This window comes from Saccopteryx leptura, chromosome 10, assembly GCF_036850995.1.
Source record: "Saccopteryx leptura isolate mSacLep1 chromosome 10, mSacLep1_pri_phased_curated, whole genome shotgun sequence".
Taxonomy (NCBI): domain Eukaryota; kingdom Metazoa; phylum Chordata; class Mammalia; order Chiroptera; family Emballonuridae; genus Saccopteryx; species Saccopteryx leptura.
Window position 1 is genome coordinate 57,134,399 of NC_089512.1, and position 22,159 is coordinate 57,156,557.

The 22,159-nt window shown below is 51.0% G+C and overlaps 2 protein-coding genes across 5 annotated transcripts in view; both read right to left on the reverse strand.

Annotated features, from left to right (window-relative positions):
* Positions 1-3,562: 3,562 nt before the first annotated feature.
* Positions 3,563-5,566, reverse strand: MUSTN1 (musculoskeletal, embryonic nuclear protein 1). Its single transcript, XM_066350518.1, has 3 exons — positions 5,294-5,566; positions 4,079-4,211; positions 3,563-3,877 (listed from the first exon to the last, which is right to left on the reverse strand). Exons 1-3 carry the CDS (start codon positions 5,300-5,302, stop codon positions 3,771-3,773), a joined length of 249 nt encoding a protein of 82 aa, XP_066206615.1. The 5' UTR covers positions 5,303-5,566; the 3' UTR covers positions 3,563-3,770.
* A 1,998-nt stretch (positions 5,567-7,564) lies between these two features.
* Positions 7,565-22,159, reverse strand: part of STIMATE (STIM activating enhancer) — a 62,838-nt gene continuing 48,243 nt past the window's right edge. For 3 of the 4 annotated variants that reach the window (XM_066350514.1, XM_066350517.1, XM_066350516.1), the window contains 6 exons: positions 20,356-20,477; positions 18,186-18,251; positions 15,510-15,622; positions 14,102-14,179; positions 13,165-13,314; positions 7,565-10,927 (listed from right to left, as the gene is read on the reverse strand). In XM_066350514.1, the coding sequence (XP_066206611.1) occupies positions 10,811-10,927; positions 13,165-13,314; positions 14,102-14,179; positions 15,510-15,622; positions 18,186-18,251; positions 20,356-20,477 (646 nt within the window). In that variant the 3' untranslated portion in view covers positions 7,565-10,810. The remainder of the gene's footprint in view (positions 10,928-13,164; positions 13,315-14,101; positions 14,180-15,509; positions 15,623-18,185; positions 18,252-20,355; positions 20,478-22,159) is intronic. The other variant, XM_066350515.1, reaches the window with a different exon arrangement.

Consider the following 22,159-nt stretch of genomic DNA (forward strand, 5'->3'; position numbering starts at 1 on the left):
ATAAAAATCAAAACACTTCTAACCTGACCTGTGGTGGCACAGTGGATGGAGCATTAACCTGGAATGCTGAGGTCACTGGTTCAAAACCCTAAGCTTGCCTGGTCAAGGCACATACAAGAAGCAATTACTATTGGAGTTGATGCTTCCTGCTCCTACACCCCCCACCCCCATTTTCTCTCTTTCTTAAAAAACAACAACAAGACATTTCCCATATTAAACATTGAAATAAATGTGAACTAGACTTATATTTAAGAAAGATTAATAAAGACAAGTAAGATCATGCTTTTCCTTTTTTTTTTTTTTTCTGAAGTTGGAAACGGGGAGGCAGTCAGACAGACTCCCGCATGTGCCCGACCGGGGTCCACCCGGCATGCCCACCAGGGGGCGATGCTCTGCCCATCTGGGCCGTTGCTCTGTTGCAACCAGAGCCATTCTAGCACCTGAGGCAGAGGCCATAGAGCCATCCTCAGCACCTGGGCCAACTTTGCTCAAATGAAGCCCTGGCTGTGGGAGGGGAAGAGAGAGACAGAGGAAGGAGAGGGCGAGGGGCGGAGAAGCAGATGGGCGCCTCTCCTGTGTGCCCTGGCCGGGAATCGAACCCGGGACTCCTGCACGCCAGGCCGACGCTCTACCACTGAGACAACCGGCCAGGGCCACTTTTCCAACTTGCTTATTCTAGTTCAGGGTTGCGGGTGGCCAAGCCTCTGCCAGCAGCCCAGGTATAAGGTGGGACCCCCAACCTGGACAAGACACTCTTCCAATTGAAGGTCGCACTCACCCACATGCACACTAAACTGAGACAATGTTGACACACCAGTTCACCTCATGTGCGCATCTTTGGGATGGGGGGGAACTGAAGGACATGAAAAAAAAAACCCATGAAGACATGGGGAGAACTTGTAAACTCCACATGGTGGCCTCACCCAGGAATCAAATTTTTTTCTCATCAACATTATAACTGGCCCTGGTTGGTTGGCTCAGTGGTAGAGCGTCGACCCAGCGTGTGGATGTCCCAGGTTCGATTCCCCGTCAGGGCACTCAGGAGAAGCACCCATCTGCTTCTCCACCCTTTCCCCCTCTTGCTTCTCTCTCTCTCTCTTCCCTTCCTGCAACAATAATAGCTCGATTGAAGCAAGTTGGCCTTAGACATCGAGAATGGCTCCATGGCCTCCTCCTCAGGTGCTAAGAAGAGCTCAGTTGCTGAACAATGGAGCAACGCACCAGATGGGCAGAGCATCACCCCCTAGTGGGCTTGCCGGGTAGATCCCAGTCAGGGCACATGTGGGAGTCTGTTTCTGCCTTCCCTCCTTTCACTGAATTTAAAAACAAACAAACAAACAAAAAAACCACTATAACCAAAAGAGGTTGAATGAAATGATGTTATTTAAGGACCTGCTGTACTGAGAAAAGGCAAGCTCAGGAGGGAGCTGGGTACTGGTGCCCCTTTGGAAAGATCTAGGACCTTCCCAGGTCAGCACTACCTATCACACCAGTCTATTAACAAGCTCCTTCGGGCTGGGAAAACAACAACGAACCAGTCCACTCTCCATAAGCCCAGCCTGGGGGAAACAGACGGATGCCTGGAGGAGGGCTGGGAGCAGCTTCCGGGAGGAAGGAGGCTGCAGGCCAGGTCAGCGTGACTGGCAGTGGGGCCCTAAAAGCACTGATCTCCTCTTGGGGTGTCTGAGTGGGGAAAGATATGCTGGGACCAAGGCAGGATGGATCCGTCTTATTTCTGGGGAGAGAAAATCTGGCCCAGGAGACCTCTTCTCTCTCCTGGGGTTCCAGGTTGCTGTTCAGGCCCCATTAATTTAGCCATGGGTCTCAGTTCAACTCCAGTAAAGGCCCCCAATGAAAAGTTTGGCAATACAAACCAAAAGCCATAAAGATGCCCACACCTTGTGGCCCAGAGGCCTCCTCAGGGGAATTGACTGAGAGGAAAGTGTGGAACAGAAGAGAAAGGACAGCTCCTGAAGGCGGAGACTCATCGTGGTGGCGTACACACTCAGGTGGCCTACATGGAGCTCAGTCATGCCAAGGGAGTCCATGAATCAAGGCTTGAGTGAGAAAGGGGAGACTGCCGACCCTCAACACATCAAGGCAGTGCCCTTGTCATGAACCCAAACCCATGGGAGGGTGGCCCCAGGACCTGGGGTAGGATTACAGACAACTTTGTTCAATTCTCCTTTAATAAAGCTGAAATGCTTTTGAAACAAATAGTAATGAAGTGAATAAATAATACGGGATCCAGACGCACTTGGTGCTTGTGTCTCTGGTGGCTCTGGGAAAGCCCAGCTCCCAAATCAGTGGCCACAGATTGGGTAAAGATGCCTATGAAAAGGGTGGCCAGGTGCCAATCCTGGGTTGGGGAAGGACCTGTGACACTAGCTCTGGGGGAAGGGCAGTCATCTTGGAGGCCTACTCAGGACGCTGGGCAGTGATTGGCCAGCAGAGAGCTGGGAAGGGGTCTCCTGCATTAGCCCTGCCTTGGACCTGAAGGAAGGGCAACACGGACTTTGGAGCTGTCTGTGGCTGCAATACAAGTTCCCCTTTCTTCTGATATGGCCAGAAGCTAAATCTCTGTGTGTAGCTACACTGCTTGCCCTTTGGCTCTGATATGATTGGGATTACACAGGGGGCATACCCCTTCAGCAGTCTGGGGAAAGAGCCTCCCCAAGGAGCCCAGTGAGCAGGCTCAGGCCCCGTCCCCACAGAAGGTCTGCTCCCTTGGGGTTCAGAACACAGGCCCAGCCTGGGAACCACTATATAAGGAGGTGAGGAATGTGGGAAAGAATCCCAGCAGGCAGCTCCACCTGCCCAGGGGACAGGCAAGGCTTCCCTGCAGAAACAGCCCTGAGCCAGGCACTGCAAACCCAGGCCCTTCAAATCCAGCCCTGGACTGTCAGTGGTCTTGCTCTGTAGTCCCTTGAATCTGAACTCCATGCACATATTGAGGCCTGAGGAGGAAAGGAGCCCAGAACCTGGTGTTCCCATGGCTGAGGCAGAACTGTGGGAATGGCAAGGGGGCAGCTGACCCTGAGTTTAGGAGAGGGAGAGCAGCTCAGGAAGCAGACTGCCACTGGCCACAGAAGCCTTGACATGGCTTTGTGTTTGAGGGATGCAAGATAGCCAGGAGGTAGTATAACGAGGGTGCAGGGGGAGGAGCCTGTGAGGTCCCTGGCTCCTGCAGAGCCTTTGGGTCCTTAGAAGCATCGCAGTGGCTTCTGGGGAAGAAGGGGGAGCTCCATGGCCCAACCCACTTCACTCTGAGCAGTGTCACTGTGGTCTGTTTTATGCAATAGGCTCCAGTTCAACTCTTTTGTCATATACAAGGGAAACGAGCCTCAGAAGAGAAGAGATGGTCTCAAGTCCCACAGGTCAGCACCAGATCTCCATATTCAAAGCTCTTTCTAGTATGTAGCAGTGGCCGTAATAGCACTTCATTATCCTCTAGGACCCTCCCCAAAAACATGAAGGATACAGAATATGTCCCACACCCCACCCTGCCACCCATCGTCTGCACTTAGGGACCATGGCCAGTGACCAACCAACACCCTCCAAATGCTGGGGTCGCTTGGACATCCTTTTATTGGTGTTTCCCAGGGGCTGCTAGTGTAGAGTCCCTGGACTGAGGGGCCAGGGCTGTGGGGGAGGGGTGGCAGGCCCAGAGGCAACAGGTGAGCAGGTGAGTTCTGGCATAAAAAAAGAGTTCTTGGGAAAGATTCCTGCATCTAGTTGTTGGCAGTGCCGAGAGGAGTGGTGTGCACTTCTCAGCCAAAGACGCTCTTGGCAGGTCCAGCTTTGGGCTTCTCAAAGACGGTCTCAGTGCCAGTCCGGGTGCGGCTGAACACAGATGGAGCAGTGGTGCCAGCCTGTTCTGTGCAGAGGATGTAGAGGTGTGCTCAGGGACCCAGCCAGCTTCCTAGGGAGCGAAGGTCCCTTTGTGGGGAGCCACCCCAGGAGCCCAGGAGCTCTGGACTCTTAGGAAAGGCACACAGGACCCCCTCCCCACATCCTGCCCCCTTCCACTAACACACATCTGCACCCCTCCCTTCCCCAGCACCCTGAGAACACTCACCACACTCCTGCATGACCTGGTAGGTCTTGGACTTGATCGCCTGGTTCTTGGCCAGGTTCCCTCGAGCCCCCTTCAGGTCCTCCTCCTTCACAGCGGGGCGCTTCTTCCTGACGGGGTCTTCCCGAGTGCCAGCCTTGGAGAGCCCAGAGTCCCATGGTATAACCTGAGGCCTTCAGGCTGAAATCCCTCTTCTCTGATCACTGAACTTAAGCCAATTCCAGTCCCCATTCTTCCAGGAAGCCTTCTTGACTATACATCACACCCTGTGTCCCCACGCCGAGTCTCTGCCCTTTCCAATAGACTGGGAGCTCTGGGGCTGTAGCTGCTGTGGCCTCACACTGCCTGTCTGCCTGACCAAACTCAAGCTTGGGCATAATGGGCAAAGGGGACAGAGACTGGCTTTGAGGCTGAATTACAAGGCTTTTGGTGAATACCACACCTGCTCTCTGAGTGGTGTCAGGGGGTCGGTCCCTTAGGTATTGCCACTCTCTTCCCAAACTGCCAGAACTCACCTGGTGGGCTCTGGGGTGGGGCTGGGTTAGAGGAATCAGGTGCTCCTACAGTCACAGTCCAGTCAGCATCCACCCACGCAGCAAGCAGTAAAGACAACCTCCCCTTAGCAGGCTGGTCTGTCTGTCCCTCCAGAGCTGGGGATACCCAGACTCAGTGCCTACTCTCTCCTAAAACCCCAGGTGTCCAGAAGTCCAAGGCCTTGCTTCTTCCTATGCCCTACAGGGAGGTGCAGACTCCCCAGTCCCTGAGCCTCAGCTGGGCTCCTAGGACAACATATCACATCCTTGCACAGAGATACATCCTACTGGAGAGACAGACACAGTTATACACCCACAGATCCAGCCTCACGTGTACCCACAAACACATACACCTACAAACGTGCACAAACTCCACACACTAAGTCATACAAGCAGTTTCTCTCCACACAAAAGCACATGCAGAGATCTTGAAGTACCATACACACCTTCCTTAGCCCTCCTAAAAAACCATGGAATACCACTAAGCCCAAGCTAAACAGAGGTCCCTAGGTAAGCTGGACAGAGGGCTGTCCTCCCCAAGCCCTGCCCTCCCAGGGGCTGCAGAGCCTCCTACGTTTATGCCTGGAGCTCAGCTCAGGACACAGTTGCCGAAGATGATGGTGTCCAGCTATCTGCCCACCCCCAACCTCTACTGCACCAACATGCCCATGCTGGGCCCTCTTACCTGGGACATGGTGGGTGCTGTGTCAGTGCTGCTCCGAAGGCCCCTCTCTGGCAGGCAGTAGCTAGTCAGAGATCTGAGCAGTGCCCAGCCCTCTGGAGCTTATATAGTCTGCTTGCCTGTCTTGGAAGTCACTCCCCCTGCTCCAACAGGCTCTCCGATGATTCAGGTCCACATAGCCATGGCTTCAGAGTTTATTCTCGGGAGATGATAGGGGTTCACTGAGCACTTCTGCCCAGGAGGCTGCAGCGCTAGTGACATAGACAGCTGGGGGACCCTGTGCCCTCAGGAACAGCTGCTCTACTTTCAAGTAGGAGGTGCTGGGACTGGCAGTGACTTGTGTGTTTATGAATGTAGGTCCTGGAATGTGTGTGGCAGTAGGAGCTATCCATCTGCGTCAGCCCATCCCAGTGTGGGGCTGTCCCTCAGGAAGGCAGGATCTGGACCAGGCTGGACCACTTTGAGCTTGTTTTTTGTTTTTTAATTTTTTAAAATTAATTAATTTTTATAGGAACAGAGAGAGAGATAGGGACAGACATACAGGAACAGAGAGAGATGAGAAGCATCAATCATCAGTTTCTCGTTGCAACACCTTAGTTGTTCATTGATTGCTTTCTCATATGTGCCTTGACTGAGGGGCTAAAGCAGACCGAGCGACCCCTTGCTTGAGCCAGCAACCCTGGGAACAAGCTGGCGAGCTTTTTGCTCAAGCCAGATGAGCCCACGCTCAAGCTGGAGACCTCGGAGTCTCGAACCTGGGTCCTTCCGCATCCCAGTCCGATGCTCCATCCACTGCGCCACCGCCTGGTCAGGCTTGTTTTTAATTTATTCATTTTTAGAGAGGAGAGTGAGAGGTAGGGGGAGGAGCAGGAAGCATCAACTCTCATATGTGCCTTGACCAGGCAAGCCCAGGGTTTCGAACCAGTGACCTCAGTGTTCTAGGTCAACGCTTTATCCACTGCACCACCACAGGTCAGGCCACTTTGAGCTTGTTTATCTTTCTCTTCGGTCCCTTCTCTGGCTTCCAGAGGAAATAGACTTTCCATCCTGCTTAGCAGCAGGGCCAGAGCTTCCGGTGCCTGCTTCTCTCCAGCTTTGCTCACTGTGAGCGCCCTGAGTCCTCATGGTGCACTCAGAGCACACGTGACCCCTGGTTCACAGATGGAGAAACTGAGGTCAGGGGAAGCCTGGAGAACTCTCCATCTGGGGTTCTGCTGATGCCCCTGTCCTTTGTCTGGTGCCCAGGGCACATTTAGCAAAGGAACGAAGAAGACAGGGCATAAAGTGCCCAGGAAGGACCAGGAGGAAACCATGCTTTGTGGTAAGGGTGAGCTGATGGCAGGAAACAGAATGGAGCCTCTGGCCGAGATAAGGTCACTGAAGGGCACCTGGCCTGAGGATACTTAGGTTGCTGAAAGAGGGTGGGAGAGATTGAAACCCATTGCAGGTATTGAGCTGTAGAGAGAGGGACTGGCCCAAGCACTCCCTTAAAGGTCACTTAGTTCTCCAGGGCTAGATTCTAATACCCCTATCCTTGAAGGGAAGACCCCCCCGCCCCAAGGCAGGACTCTAAGCCTGGGGTGGGTGTGGACAGTAAATGTGATATTTTTATCCTTGAAGGCTCCAGGCAGACGAGACCTAACCAGGCACTGACATTTGGTTATCCCAAATGCCACCCCACTGCTGTCATACCTCAAACCCCACCTAAGTCCCCTCCTGCTTGGTCCTAACCCCAGAATGCCAATGCAAAGACCGCCAGGCTCCATCTGAGACAAGTGCTGACACAAGGAATGCCTTTGGATAGCCAGGGGCGTAAACCCAGGATTGTGAACAGGGGCAAGAGGCACTGAAGGCAGGCCTGACCTGTGAAGGCCCAGCTCCCGGGGTGAGTGCTTCAGCACTGCCCCCACAGCTGGCTCTGCCCCAGGAGGCAGGCATCTGTCTGCTAGCCTGTTGCCTCAGGGACAGGATATGGGATGTTCACGCCTCAAACACTGGGTCCCAGCACCACTTGCTCCTCAGGGGAACATACAATAAGTAGCTTTTACTCACACCAACAGGGAAGTGGAAATGGCAAGAGTACGTACGTTTGGTTTTTTTCTTAGCAGATTTTGGTCCCCACATCTGCTCTGAGGTAATATAGGTTTATTCCTACTGTTTCCTAGGAAGAACCTTCCAACCGAGTGGGGAAATTTTCTTGACCACCTACTAAGCTGTTTTAACTCCAGAGAACACACACCAAAATCACAAAAGGGATGTTTGGAAAAAAAAAACTGTAGTAAGATGTCAAACTTTATTGTAAACCATTTTACAATGTAAGGACATTGACTTCCCTTTCATTTCAAAAATGTGTTTTTGTGAATCATAACATCATTGATTAAACACCCCCACCAGGCAGAGTGGAAGTAGGCCACAGTTTGCTCACATAGGTCTGACTTCTAATAAATTTCATGAAAAAGAAATAAATTAAACCAACCCACCCACCCAGGAGCTTAAGGTGCTGATAATGGTTGGAGCAGAAATACCTCACCGAGAACAAAGCCCCTCAGCTGCCAATGTGTTTCAAAGGGTAAAACAGAACTCTTGCCTCCTAGTTGGAAGTGTGTGAAACTTCTAAAAGCAGCCCTACCCCCTACACGGTGGCTGCTCTGGCTGTTGGGAAGTTCCCAGTGCCACCTATGCTGGCCTGGCTGCAAAAAGGTCAGTGACTTGCAGTCTGGAGGCAGAATGGGGGTAGGCCCGAGGCACCCTCAGGCAGGAACTCTGGGTGGCAGCCTACAGGTCTGTACTGCCCAAAGGAAATAGGGTTACAGTCTGCACTATTCAGATATGACAGTTCTACCTCATCGGGTTATGTCCATTAGTTACAAGAAACTGGTTCATGACCTTGACTTACAAGTTTCTGTCATGGGTGGCTTGGCCAAGGTTCAGATTCTGACAAGTGAGAAGGACAATGCACAATACGCTATGGTTTCTCAAGCACAGTGATGCTCGCCATGTGGCTGAGGGAAGAGCTGCACCTCATAAGGCACCTTGGAGCAGGTGGTGAGGAAATCTGCCCGGGGAGGGAGGACAGCTCGGGAAGAAGTCCTGACAGGCCCTCTGCACCTGCTCTCTCTGGGCAGTGCTCCACAGGAAAGATCCCTGCGATGCAGGCCCACTCCCACGGTGTATAAACTCTGTGTGTCTGTGTGGATGCACACACACTGAGGAGGAGGGTAAGGCCAAATACGTGAGGCCACACTGTCCAGGCCCATAAAGCACAAAGCCCTGTGTGATTAGACATCATCCCCTAGTTACCCAGCTACACAGCTGCAGCACAGAGGCTGAAGCCCTTACTGAAAATCAGGGTACAGGGAGAAAGCACCGCTCACTCACAACCTCTTTGTCCCCCAAACTTACAAGCCAGCAGGAGCTGGGATGAGCCATGAGATGAGCAGATCACCCGAGCCCTATATAACCCAGTTTTCATCTTTCACAGACTATGGCTCCTCTACCCCATCTCCAGTTTGGAAACATTAGGAGCTCAAGACTAAAAATGAAGCTCTGGTTCTGAGCTAGCTCAGGAAGGGAGAAGAAACATCTGTGGGCACAGGTTATTCAAATCAAAACGAAGCAGGAGTGAAAAGTAAGGAGAGGCAGTGATGCCACGAGGGACTGATCAGTCCTGGTCTTCCCAAATGCCAATTCCCTAGTGGGGAGATACCCACTAACACAGCCAGGGATAGAAGAGGGGTGAAGGGTGTCCACTGAGAGGAGATGCTACATGAGAGAGATGGATTTCAATCTCACAGGAGGCACCGCCCTGCCTCACCTCTTCTCTCCGGCCCCAGATGCCCAAAGGCGGAGTCACCTCCTAGGGTAGCTGCGGGTCTCAGCTCGCCTCGGCCCTCTGGCTTGTGCACTCCTGGAGAAGATGGACTGAGAAGGCCTCTGTAAGGCTGGCCCTCATGTTAGAGGCAGAGGACAGGCCTAGGATACCTGGTGTAACAACTAGGCTCACATGCCACAATTCAGATGCAATCTTCTTAAGTGAAACACATTTTTATGTAGGTCTGTAAAGGTTCTGGGTGACGTGGCCTCCCTGCTCCCTTCTCCCCTCCAGCTCACATCTCTGCAGTGTGGTCTTCTCTTCCTAAACTCCCATGGCTGCCTCTGGCTGTGACTAAGTCCTGAGCTGTCCCAGTCAGCCCAGTCCACTGCCAGTCAGCAGACTCCCAAAGTGGTCTGAGCCCAGGCTGAGTGGGGGCCACTCCCCAAGGAGGGGACAAAGCTTAGCAGTATCCTGTCCTGCCTGTGGACGCATCCAGCCGACAGCCCTGGAGCATGTGAAAAACAGGATCATTTGGTCAGGCAGGAGTTCTCCAGACTCTTGTGCAAAATAAATGGACAAGGTAATGGGCCCAGGGCAGCCTGGCCTGCGGCTGGCTCTAAGAGGCTGGTTCTGAAGGCTGCACCAGTGGGAGGCCAAGAGGCCAAGACAACATTTTAAAATGCAGATTTGGAGGCTCTGAAGAGAAGCAGGGAACAAACAGGAGTGGCCTCATAGTCTCAATTTCTGGACACAAAGGCCTCTTAGCCTCTTTTCTTGGTAGCATTTAACTAAGACCTCCACCCTGCCAGCAGGAATGCCAAGGAGCCGCCATGACAGGCACGGGAGCACTGGATCCTCCTGTGGCCCAGCTGCCTCCTGCTCAGGCCTGGCCTTTATAGAACCACTGGATTTGCTGACTTCAGAGAGGACCCATCTCCCATCCTACAGGGCTCACTCTCTCATCTCATCGTAGATCACCTAACAATATTCCAAATACAAAACTCTCAACTTTTTCCTCCCACCAGTTCACATCCCACGGAAGGCAAACAAACCCATTTCTTTGGGGATTAAAAAGACTTTTAAATACAATAGTATGAAAATATAACTTAAAAATATAAAAGTCAACAGCATACGGAAGACTTAAAAAATCTGTGTTTGCCCATTAGTCCCATAGGAAATAAACACATACTCAAAAAACATTAACACTGTGACAGCTCATAAAACCGGCTCTAGAAATCAAGTTATAAAAGCCATTTCGAATAAGAAAGCACTGTGGTTCCAACTTCGTCAATGAGTGACTTTCGGCCCCGAATGTGTTACGCTTCCACTCCCCAAGGCTTGGGGAGAGGCTCTCCCACAGTCTGTGTGTGCGTGAGTTTCTTCCTCCATGCTACCCAGCCAGACACAGGACAGGGCTTCTGGGTCCCTCACAACACCATTGGGACAACGAACGAACTAAATGCCTTGCTTGCATATTTGGTCAGTGTTTGTAGTGCAACTGAGTGGGGACCTCCAACTGCCATGGCCCCCTTGGCGCTGGCTCTTCCTCCCTCTCTCAAGTCACAGTCGTCTGGGAGTGGGCAGAGACGGCGAGAGGATGGAGGTAGAAGAGGAGGGCAGAGAGAGGTGAGAAGGAATGATGCTGCAGAACGACCGGCGGCCTGGCAGCAGGCTGGGCCCTGAACCGGCCCCCACACAGGAATGTGTCAGACAGGCAGCCCGAAGCGGTGCTTCTTTTTCTTCACAGGCTTCAGGGGGGTCAGTCTGCGGAGGTCCTCCTCCACGTCGGACTCCTCCATCTCGTCATCGGCTGAGATAAGGATCTGAGGCAGCGGAGAGGCATGGCCCTTAGTCACTGCCAATGGTGCCTTCTTCCTCTGCCTTCCCTGGACCCCAGCACGGGGTGCAAGTCCCTCCAGGAGGCCTCAGTCTCATCTTTCTTTAGTAGAGCATGATGGGAAGATCCCTTTCCAGAATGAGACAAGCTGGCTCACTGCAGACCCACCCATGGGCTACTGAAACCAGAGCTGAGTCAACCACCCTGCCCTCTGCTAGTGCACCCCCCTTCTCCAGCCTAGCTCCAGTTGGGACCAAACCCCTGTTAGAACTCGGCAGAGACTTGCAGTGCAAGGGCACCCTGGCAAAACAGCCCAATCTTGACTCATGGAGTCACAGGCCCCTGAAGCTACCTCAAATATAGCAAATGCAAAGTGAAAAACCCCTTCCAGAAGAAAGAGAAAACATCTGTGGGGCACACACAATGCAGGACTTCAAAGTCGCTGCTTTGAATCAACTCTGTAACTTCTGAACACAAACAGGCACTCTCTGCTTTATGAAACCCTGGAATGACTTGGCCGTGCAGCCAGGGCACCCAGCATATCCACACACTCACTGGCCACCTGCCTGGCTCCTCAGACCTCTGAGCACGAGGGAAGGACTGGGACAGCCCAGGCCAGGATGGAGAGGTCCAACACACACCTGTGTGTGGGAGATTCATTCTACTCACTGCAGGGGCAGACTTACCACTTCTCCCAGCCACTCCCTTTCAGGGCTTCTTGCCTCCAGTCTTGGCCCCCTGATTAAACACTCTCTAGCTCCCTACTGTCAGCATGCACGCCCAGCTCAGCCTGGATCACAAAGCACCTCACCCATCTGGCTCAGTCCTTATTTCTTTTTTTTTTTTTTTTGTACTTTTCTGAAGCTGGAAATGGGGAGAGACAGTCAGACAGACTCCCGCATGCACCTGACCGGGATCCACCCGGCACGCCCACCAGGGGGGGATGCTCTGCCCCTCCGGGGCGTCGCTCTGCCACGACCAGAGCCACTCTAGCGCCTGGGGCAGAGGCCATGGAGCCATCCCCAGTGCCCGGGCCATCTTTGCTCCAATGGAGCCTTGGCTGCGGGAGGGAAAGAGAGAGACAGAGAGGAAGGAGGGGATGGGGGTGGAGAAACAAATGGGCGCCTCTCCTATGTGCCCTGGCCGGGAATCGAACCCGGGTCCCCCGCACGCCAGGCCGACGCTCTACAGCTGAGCCAACCGGCCAGGGTCTCAGTCCTTATTTCTTATCATTCTGTCCTATCCTCTGGAATACATGCTGCTCCAGCCATAAGGAATTTTATATCATTACTCAAACGCTAAATCACATGACCACAACTACTCATGAGCAGCTGCTTCTGCCTGTAACACTGTCATTCACCTAATGTTCACTGAGCTCTTACAGCACGAGGGGCCCCAGCCAGATTCTACAGCTTACACTCTGTCCTACCATCTATTCAGCTTTCAAAACTCAATCAGGATGCCCCACAAGATAAACACATAGCTCCAGGGTCCTCATAGGGCTCTGTCAATGTCTCAATCTCAGAACTTCCAGCAGAGCATCACGATGGGCTGTCCAGGCACTCGCCTTCTCCTCATCCCCAAGTATGAAGGCTTCTGGGAGAAGACATTTTCCCAGCCATTTCTGAAGGCCCCTCGCAGACACTGGTCAGCACAACGTGGGAGATGAACAAGGGCCCTCATGGGGCAGCCCCCCACCTCATCCGCAGCACAGAAGTGTGACTTGAGTGCTGCGGCTGCCCAGGACACACAACCTGGCCTCATGCTCCTGTTTATAACCAGGAGTCTCCCTCAAGTCCAAACCTTTATGTTAGGAAACTTGGAAGTATGAGGAGATGAGGTTCCCTCTTGGACATCTGGCCACCCCCACATTATAGAGGTTTCCAGCTGGCTCAGCCAACAACTCCCTTGCTCATTAGTGGTGGGCAGGGATTCCAACACCTTAATGCTTCAAGGTTAATGATCAGGCCCATGAGAGTCCTTGCCAGCTTCCTTGGAACAAGGTAGCCACTCCCTTTCCTGTCTTTCTCCACTGGCGTAAGGAATGTGGCAGGAAGCTTACACCCACCAGGTGCTCCATCTCCCTGCCTTGGGAAGGTCCATGGGACAACAGGAACAAGTCTAAGCTGGATGGGAGCTGTCAGCCTCCTCTCCCCTCCCTGGCTGGCATAACCACGAGACCAGAGACACCCTCGGGTCAGCAGCACAAGGGCCCAGCCTTACCTCAGACTCTGACTCCTCATGGGATGCGGCCCTTCGGTAGCGGACCTTGCTCCCATTCCTTGGGTCCTGGTTGGCTCCCCTTTCTTCCAGTTTAGCTTTCGTCCTCCCCTTTCTCATGAGGAAATTGTCCACAACCCAAAACATCAAAGCCTGTGGGAGGGAAAGTACAGGTTATTCTGGGATAAGCCATATGTGAAAGCAAAGCAGAGCAGCCCCCACGTCCCCATCCTTCCCCACGCCATTCCAGGGCACAACTACCCGAACTGGGAAAGAAAAATCTTATTCAGTCCTCCTGCTGTCTATCCGAAGCTTAGAAAGCAATTCCTAATCTCTATCTCCTTTGCCTTCTTATCAGAGAAAATGCTAACCTATTTATCCCAAGGGTTTAGCGGTGTGAACTGATGGAACAGCCTGCCTTGGGCCTTGCCCCAGCCATGGGCAGAGCGGGGCCTGAAATCAAGGTCTTCAAACTCTCGGTTCGCTCCTCCATGGTCTGGCCGGGTAGCATACTTTGCCACATCTGTCAAACCCAGGGTCCTGTATGGTTTCTTTCCCTAGTTCCTAACTTCTAGCCAATGTGCTCCTTTTTCTTGGAACTCTGGTCAAGAACAAACGACTGGGGGTGAATCCCTAATGATCCTAATCTAAAAGTTACTGTAACACAAGGGGTGGGACTCCTCGGCTGGAGGTCACCTGGCAGGGAGGGCAAGACAAAAATTCCCAGGACCCTCCACCTTGCACAGGGGCCCTGGAGTAGGGATTGCCTGGTGAGAATGCAGCCCTGCCATTTCCTGGTCTGGGCTGGGGATAGGGAGGTGGCAGGTGCTCACACAGAGGAACCTGAGAGCTGTGTTTTTTCTGTCAGACTCAGAACTTTGAATAGGAACACAGGAAGGCAGGAAACAAAGTGGGATAAAAATTGCAATTTGGCACTGACATTGACAAAGAACGGGACAATCAGCATGACGATGGCCAGTTTCAGGTCTGGGTTTTCAATGGGATTCAATAGGGCCACCTGTAAAGAGAAGCAGATTCAGTGAGGTGGGGGAAAGCTGTAGAGAAAGTGCTTGAAAGGAGGGGTGGAGGGAAATTCACCCACGAGGCCCTGAGAGGGGACTTAGCTTAGCTTAGACATTGACCCCAGCACCTCACACCCAGGGCCACACAGTCCCCAGATCTGATGGCTAGTGAGGGACCCCCCTTGGAGACCACTTGGAGCAGTTAGTGCTCCCTGTGAGGAGGACTGGTGAGTGAGGTCATTACAAACACCAGATACTCATTAGGTGCCGGACCACTTTCTACCAGAAATCCTGCACCTCAACCACTGCCTGAAGGACAACAGCTCTAAAATGCCTTGGTTTATTTTCTTAAAAAATAAAACTCAGCCACGAATAAAACCAAAGAATGACCAAGCTACTTGCTTCCAAAAGCTCGTTGGCTGGTTTCAAGTGGGCATGTGGAGGAGTGTGGGCAGTGCAGGCTTATCTGCTAGTGCTGGGGCCAGAGGGCAGAGGGTCAAGGGCTGAGGTGAGGGCACCTGGGGAACAACATGTGACCAGCTGCTGCCTACAGCACCTAAAGTCTTAGTTAAACCACTGGCCAAGAGAGGTGTGTGAAAAAGACAAATGCAAATGTAAAGAACACCTGAGAGACATTTACAATTGTAAGGCCTGAAGGCTAGTATCAGACAAGACTGGATTTTCATTGGATTTACTGTATTTCCCCATGTATGAGATGCACCCTTTCCCGAAATATTTGGGGTCTAAAATGGAGTGCGTCTTATACAGTGGTTGTAGATTTTTTTTTTACTTGCATTTCCCACTTTTTTGCACTTGTTTTTGTGCTCATTGTTGAAGACAGTGATTCATCATCAGACACAGATGAGGACAAGCTAATGGATGGGAGTTTTAACAGTGATGAGGAGTTTTATGAATTTTATGAGGAATAAAACTTGAGTTCAATAACTTTATGTAATACATTTCTTTCCAAATTTTGGGCCCCAAAATTAAGGTTTGTCTTATACATGGGAGTGTCTTATACATGGGGAAATACGGTATATATTCCATTGTCCTCATCTAGAGCAGATATCTGTGTAATTGAAGTGGACAATAGTACATAAAAAATGGACTAGTTACTGTTCCTGATAGGTAGCCAATAATTATGATATCAGATCAAATTCAGGGTGTATTCACGGAGTTAAAAAAAAATGAAACTGCATATCTGGTTTTCCAACAGGGTTAGGGTTAGGGGGTTGGGGTTGGGGTTAGGGTTGGAGAGAGTGGCAGGAGGAGGAAGCACTGCTTTAGCATCTCAAGGAGCTACTACAGAAGAGGTAAGATGCAAACCTTTTTCCACTGAAGTATTAGGAGGACAATGAAGACGACAGATTTTTCGAACGTCATGATCAGGATGTAAAGAGCACACTGTCCGACCCAGGCACCGCACTGCAGAGGGTCTCCTGTAGGGAGAGTGGGCGCTCTGTGACACGCAGCCCAGACACAGGGATGGGAGTGGGCAATGCCCCCCACCCCCACAGCTCCTGTGAGCCCCCACACCAGAACCCTGGCTCTAGAGCTACTTAATGAGCCCCCAAGAACCAAGAATCACCTTGGCCCGGATGGACAAATGTGGGTGTTTAAGACAACATCAGAGAATTCCTAATTTGGAGATACCAGAGTGGCATTTCTTTCAAGAGATTCTAAGATATAATTAAAAAGCACTAAAGTTAGTAAGTGCCTATTGCTGGAACTCAGAAGAGCTGGTTCTTTTTGTCCGCTGGCAGCAGAAGCTGTGTTAAGCAAGACTGCTATTATTACCCACTGTTGATTTTTCCATTGACTGTGGTGCTTTCCATCCTCCCCCTTTCTCCCCACCTCCCATGAGTGGCTGATGTTTTTGAATTATGAAGGCAGCAAACGACCTCCTTGTTCATCTCCCACCCCCTTTCCCCACACGCTGTCATTCCTGCTGCCTCAGCCCTGAAAGCGGAAATCTGACTCTGGAGGGATCCAGATTCTATCTGGGATGGGGCACCCCAAAACTCCTTGGACTAGGGACAGGAAGAGAAGTTCTCAAAGCAAGGAGCCATAGGCTGTGCCTCGGGGTTGACAAAGGTCCATCTGTGATCCCATCTGCCATTATTACATTTGAGATATGGAAGAATCCATCAGTCCAAGTTGGAGGACACTCAGGCTCTGAGGTGCCTCCAGAATGTTTCAAAAGAGACTTGATCAAGGGTGGAGGACCAGCCCCTACAGAAAAAGATCTACAGCCTCAGTGATAGGCAGAACTCATGGGATGGATCTCTGGGGAGCAACACACACCTCCACAGTGGGAGACCCAGGGAAGAGCAGGGGCTGAGGGGGGGCTGCTGGAGATGCCTGGTCAGTTGGCCAGAAGAGAGGCTGGAGAGTACCATTTCAGGGCAGGCAAAGGCCTCAATCCAGGCTGAGAAATAAATTTGGTCCAGAGAGAAATCTCCAACTTCTCATTTGATTCTATGGTTTTTGTAGCAATCCCTGTCCAGGCACCAGTGCCGGAAGCCCAGCCCAACCCGAGCCTGCTTACTGCACCCACTGGAAGTGAATGCCTTCATGTAGCTGTAATGGACACAACACCAGGCCATTCCTTCCCTTTTCTGGAAAACATTGGGAGAAGTGTGCAGAAAGCATGCAGAAAGACATCACTGCCTCTTCTGAGGTCATCTTATCTGTTTTCACTTCTGGGATAAGACATATTTGAGCCAAAATGTAATTTCAGAAGCATAATCTCTTTTGTAATCCTTTCAGTAAACTACTTGACCTTACTGAGAAAAGTTCTCAAAAACAACAGATCAAATATTTGTTAAAAACCATTAAGATGAGGGATAGTCAGACAGAAAGCACTGGTAGGAAATATCTCTGAATTGGGACTAGAGTGTTTAAAAGTCAACAGAACAAGTGGCAATACTTATTTAATATCAAAGGAAACCGACTTGCTCAGACTGTGTTTACTCCATTTGCTCTTTAGTTTCATGTGACCAACAAGGATGAAGTGCTTTCCTCCCATCTGCCTCTTGTCTCTCACTGCTCTGAGTTTCAGAGCCGCAACTTAGCTAATGCTGCCTCTTTTTCATTTAGATGCTTTAATAAGAAAGTTTAAAAAAACATAGTGAAAAAGGAAAAAAAGCAAGTGTAAGCTAGTCTCACCCACCACTTCCTCCTGTGTATCCAGATCACATGCAGTGGCAGAGAGATGCGCACCCATGTGCTGATTTTTCTGATTTTTGTTTCATTTGAGAGGCTTGTGTTGCCCATGGCGTCTCCTCTTCCCAGGATAAACAAGCCAGGTATTCTTGCTGTATCCTGCTATTCACCACACTGAATATCCTCAAGCACATGGGTGCTTTGTTTTGATTTATTGCCTCAGAATAAATACAGGAATAGGGGCCAAAAGGAGGGAACATGTCTGTATTTAGAGAGGCTTCCAGAAGGAGTGTTAGGACAGGTCTGCGTAGAAAGCCCACAAACCACCAGTGCCCATGGGACAGACCTTGTTTTCAGGGCTTCTGCATGGGAAAGAGCAGCCTGGTCATCAAATTGCAGACACCACGTAATGCCTGGATCCTGTCTCATCCCTCAGCGCTGTGTGGCATTCCCCAAGCCCCATGTTCTTGTTAACAAATTCACCTTCTCTCCTAGGGCCCAAGGGACACCTACAAAACAAGCCCCTCTTCATTTACCTGAGAAGAGAGCTAAGGGGCCTATATGGAATTACTGTCTCAGGTGGATGGGCTGGTTAATAAGTGTGGCAGGAAAAATAATAGCCCCTCAGAGACAGCCACAGCTTAGTCCCCAGAATCTGTGAATATGTCAGGTAACATGGCAGAGGAGAATTGAGGCTGTGAATGGAATTAAAGTTGCTAGTCTGCTGACTCTAAGAGAGTTTCCCAGCATATGGGGGGCCAATGTCATCATCAGGGCACTTTAGAGTAAAAGGAGGTGGCAGAAGGTCAGAGGGATACGACGTGAGAGGAACTCAACTTGCATTGCTGGCTCTGGAGATGGAGGAAGGGGCCACCAGCCGAGGAATGTAGGCAGCCTCAGAAGCTGGAAAAGGCAAGGAAATGGATTTTGCCCTTAGAGACTCCAGAAGGAACCAGTTCTGTTGACACCTTGGTTTTAGTCCATGAGACTTCTGAAGGACACAACTGTAAGATAATAAATCTGTGCTATTTCAAGTCACTAATTTTGTAATAATTTGTTATAACAGCAATAGAAACCAAAGAAATTCGTAGAAATAGAAATCAGGTAACTGAGGATACACACTATCCTTCTCAACCTCATATGGGAGGACTCCGAGTGGTCCTTGATGAAGGGCAGTTTTATCTGGAGACATCCTGGCTTGAAGACTCAGGTATCCCAAAGGCAGTGGTAAGACCCAAGGCAGGCCAAATAGGTAGAGGAGGGTGGCATAGAAGTAAAGAGTTTTAAACAACCGCTGCCTCCTTCCTTTCAATCTACTCGGGGGGACGCAGAGAAAATATGCCAGGAATAGGTGGTACCATAATGCCTGTGTATTAGGACCAGGCCTGATATTTACTCCCAGGTCACTGGCATGCAACTGGCTGTGAGTGGATATCCCCTGAACTGGTCACTGCATTTGAGTTGAGAGCCCTGCCTTCCAGAAGGGATCTTAACAGCAAAGAAGTATACTGCTCACAAAAATTGCGATATTTCAAAATGAATATGAGGCAATATCCCCTAATTTTTGTGAATAGTATAGTTATAAGCATTATCCTTGGAGTTGATGGGAAGATTAGGAACCCAGGTTGGTCACAGATCCCCTTCCCCATTAACTCCCCACCCCAGCCACAGCTGGGTGAGCTTCCTGTGTCACTCAACCTCTATGGGTGTCTATCCTATATATGAGGATGATGCCACTTTGGTCCATGTGTGCTGGGGTCCATTTCTGTCCTCCAAGCTGAGGAGTCAAGGACTCAAAGCTCCTCAGAAACCTTCCCTGGAGCCACAGGAGCACATGCTGTGGCCAGACACTATCTTAAGTCAGTGACTCATCAGGCATCAAGTAACGAGGCTAAGAAAAGCTGTCCCCTGAGCTCATCCCCCCTCAACAGAGACAGAGAATTACTAAGATTTCTAGAAATACCCCAAGCACTCACAGCTAGCTTCATGAATTGGCTCCCCTTTTAAAATGTCAGTCCCTAATGAATGTTCAACCATGTAGGAGTGAGCAGCCCTTGGGCCCAGGAGAAGGGTATGGGGATTCAGAAGTCCAACCTGTATTCTCTCCCTCCTGAACCGTTCGCACCTTTCATGCTGTTCCCACTGAGAACAGGAGCTCCCTCCTCCAACAGCAGGGCCAGCTGTGAAGGTGGAAGAGAACTGCTGTCCCCCTTAACCTTGGGTTCTGAATCACCAGGCAGTGGCAATGCTCGGAGAAGGCACCTCTCACCAGCAGCCCTGTTGAGGCCACATCGAGATGGTTTTCTGGGTATACAGGGTAAAAGGCACTGTGTTTGTGCTCAGAACTGGCATGGAGGCAGCTTCCTATCCCAGTTGCACCCCATGGGGTTTGACAAGACGTGAGGGGGTCAAAGCTGGGACACCATCCATAAGTCACCTGTTTTAGGTCCTAACTCTCTGAGTGAGAATAGAAATGAGTTTTTCCATGGCGATTGTACATGTCAGAAGCTGGGGCGGGGGGCCAGCCCACAGTTAACAGGTAGCAAGGCGACTTGGACCCAGGGGAATGGACCCTCTAGTCCTGACTTTTCAAGCCCCAGTAATCAAATGGCCCCGACATGACATGCAGTAAAAAGGGAGACAGCTCCCTACTGAGCACCTCCCAAAACAAGAACTGCCCTGCCTCCCTGATGAGGTGGGCAGCTTGGCACGGTGAGGTGGTCTTATGGTCCTGTATGTGGGGCCACCAGTGCCCTCTGGTGGAAGAGGCAAACACTGTCCACCCTCCCTGCATCTATGCTGTCCCCTGCTACCAAGGCGGAAGCCAAAGCAGTGGAGCGAGCACCCATTGGCTCAGACGTGGGGCACTTTGACATTAGCCCTTCCACAACAGAAGAGAGCCACCAGCTCCTAAAAAGTTTCTGGCCTGGGGGTTGTACAGTGCAAAGGGCAGAGCTGCCCCTAGGAACCCCCTTCCATGCCCCATGCAGTGTCCAAGATATGTTACCATATTCGCCAAAACGCAGGGACTCCCACTGCTGCCACTCCACCAAGATGCTGACGGCACGCACACCCACATAGATGAGCAGCATACCCACGGTGGCATCCAGAAGGAAGTTGATGAGGTACCTGTGAGGAGAGGGCACAATGGCAGTCAGGTAACACCACTCAGGGAGCAAGAGCCCGAGATGGGCTCTGTGCTTACCAGGGCCAACGTCAGGGATGGTGACCTAGCACTTTGTTGGTCTTGTTCTGGGGGACAGAGAGGCTTTGATATGCCTATGCAAGAGGCTGCAGTGCTCACCACTGGGAGCCCCAGTGAAGCAGCCCCACGCACCGTGCAGACACTCTTCAGGGCTTGGACAGTTTGAGGGAAGGGTGGAGGAAAGACAAAGACACTTGAAAGACCACATGTGTTCCTGCCAAACGAAGACTTGACATAAGTTGAGTGTCTGGAAGCAGCCAAGGAAGCCAAAAGGAAAAGAGAACTTAATTGATTAAAATATCTGCTCAATCTGTTCATTCTCCAACAGTCCAGCCTACTGAAGACCTCAAGTCAGTGCTACTGAACCACAGCAGCTCAGGAAAATGGCCTCTGGGGTTTCATAGGCCAAAGAGGGCAGGGCCATGCACTTCCAAGCCTGCCATGGAGACAAGTGCAAGTCAGTATTTCTAAAGAGAGAGCTTTACTTTCCATGGAAAAGGCAAGGTAATGGAGGAAGGGGAGGAGGAGAGGCAGAAGAGCATGCCCACCTTAACCATGTGTTCTTGTATGGTCAGTTTCCACCTGTCTGACACACACCTCTTTCCTCACCAAGAAAAGGCCCTTGTCTACTGGCCCTCTCTTGAGGGCCCTGTATCAAGAACTCGCTAGGCCTCCTGACCACAGGCCCCAGCTCTCCAAGACAACAGAAGACAAGCATTCACTAGGACTCTAGCTCTCTCGGATACCACGTGGCTCAAAAGCCCCCAGAGAAGCTCCAGATAACACAGACCACCTGCAGTGCTTTCGAGTTGCTGAGGCCTGAGATATTTTATGCAGACTCAGTCCCATCCCCAAGGCCAGGGCTTTGACAACGTGCATAGCCTTGCCACTAGAGGGTGCACTCTGCTTGCTCTGTGCGATCAGGGCCTGGAGTGGTGGAATATCATAGGGGAGGAGCAGCATTTTCTTCTGCCTGCCCTTCCTCTTTAAAATCACAAGGGGTCACTCTCAGACCAGAGATGCAAGGAATAGCAACTGCTTCTAAAACAATTTCTCCAAGTTCACAGCTGAGCTATGCTGCTCTTAGATACTTACATCTAATTGGTTTCAAGTGGGGCTCACCTATGAGACCCATACTGAAAATATAAGAACACCCAATACACATACAGTGATCACTGTGCTTTACAGTGCTGCAATTATTTCACAAATTGAAGGCAAAACCCTCCACCAGCAAGATTACTGCTTGCTTTGGTCTGGAACTGAACCTGCAATATCTGAGGTATGCCTGTACATGCGTTAGTTCACTCATTCCCTCACCTAATATTTTTTTGAGCTACAATGTGCCAAGCCCTGGGATAAGGAGAAAGCTCTATATACTCTGAACCCAACACAGGTGAGATACCATGGCAGACAGCACAGTATCGTATGGGCCCAGGAGCCAGACAGGTTGGGTTTAAATCCCAGCTCCATTACTCTTTAGCTGTGAGCTATATAATCTCTCTGTGCCTCAGTTCTCCAACTGTAAAATGAGAATAATCAAAGTATTTATATTGCAGGGCTGTAAGAGGATCAAATGAGTCAATTTATGTAGACAGTACCTGACATA

Bases quoted from the DNA above. Each gene is read 5' to 3' on its own strand.
- MUSTN1 (XM_066350518.1), bottom strand. The intron at 3,878-4,078 runs GTGAGTGTTCTC...TCCTCTGCACAG, and splicing joins CCAGGTCATGCAGGAGTGTG to AACAGGCTGGCACCACTGCT.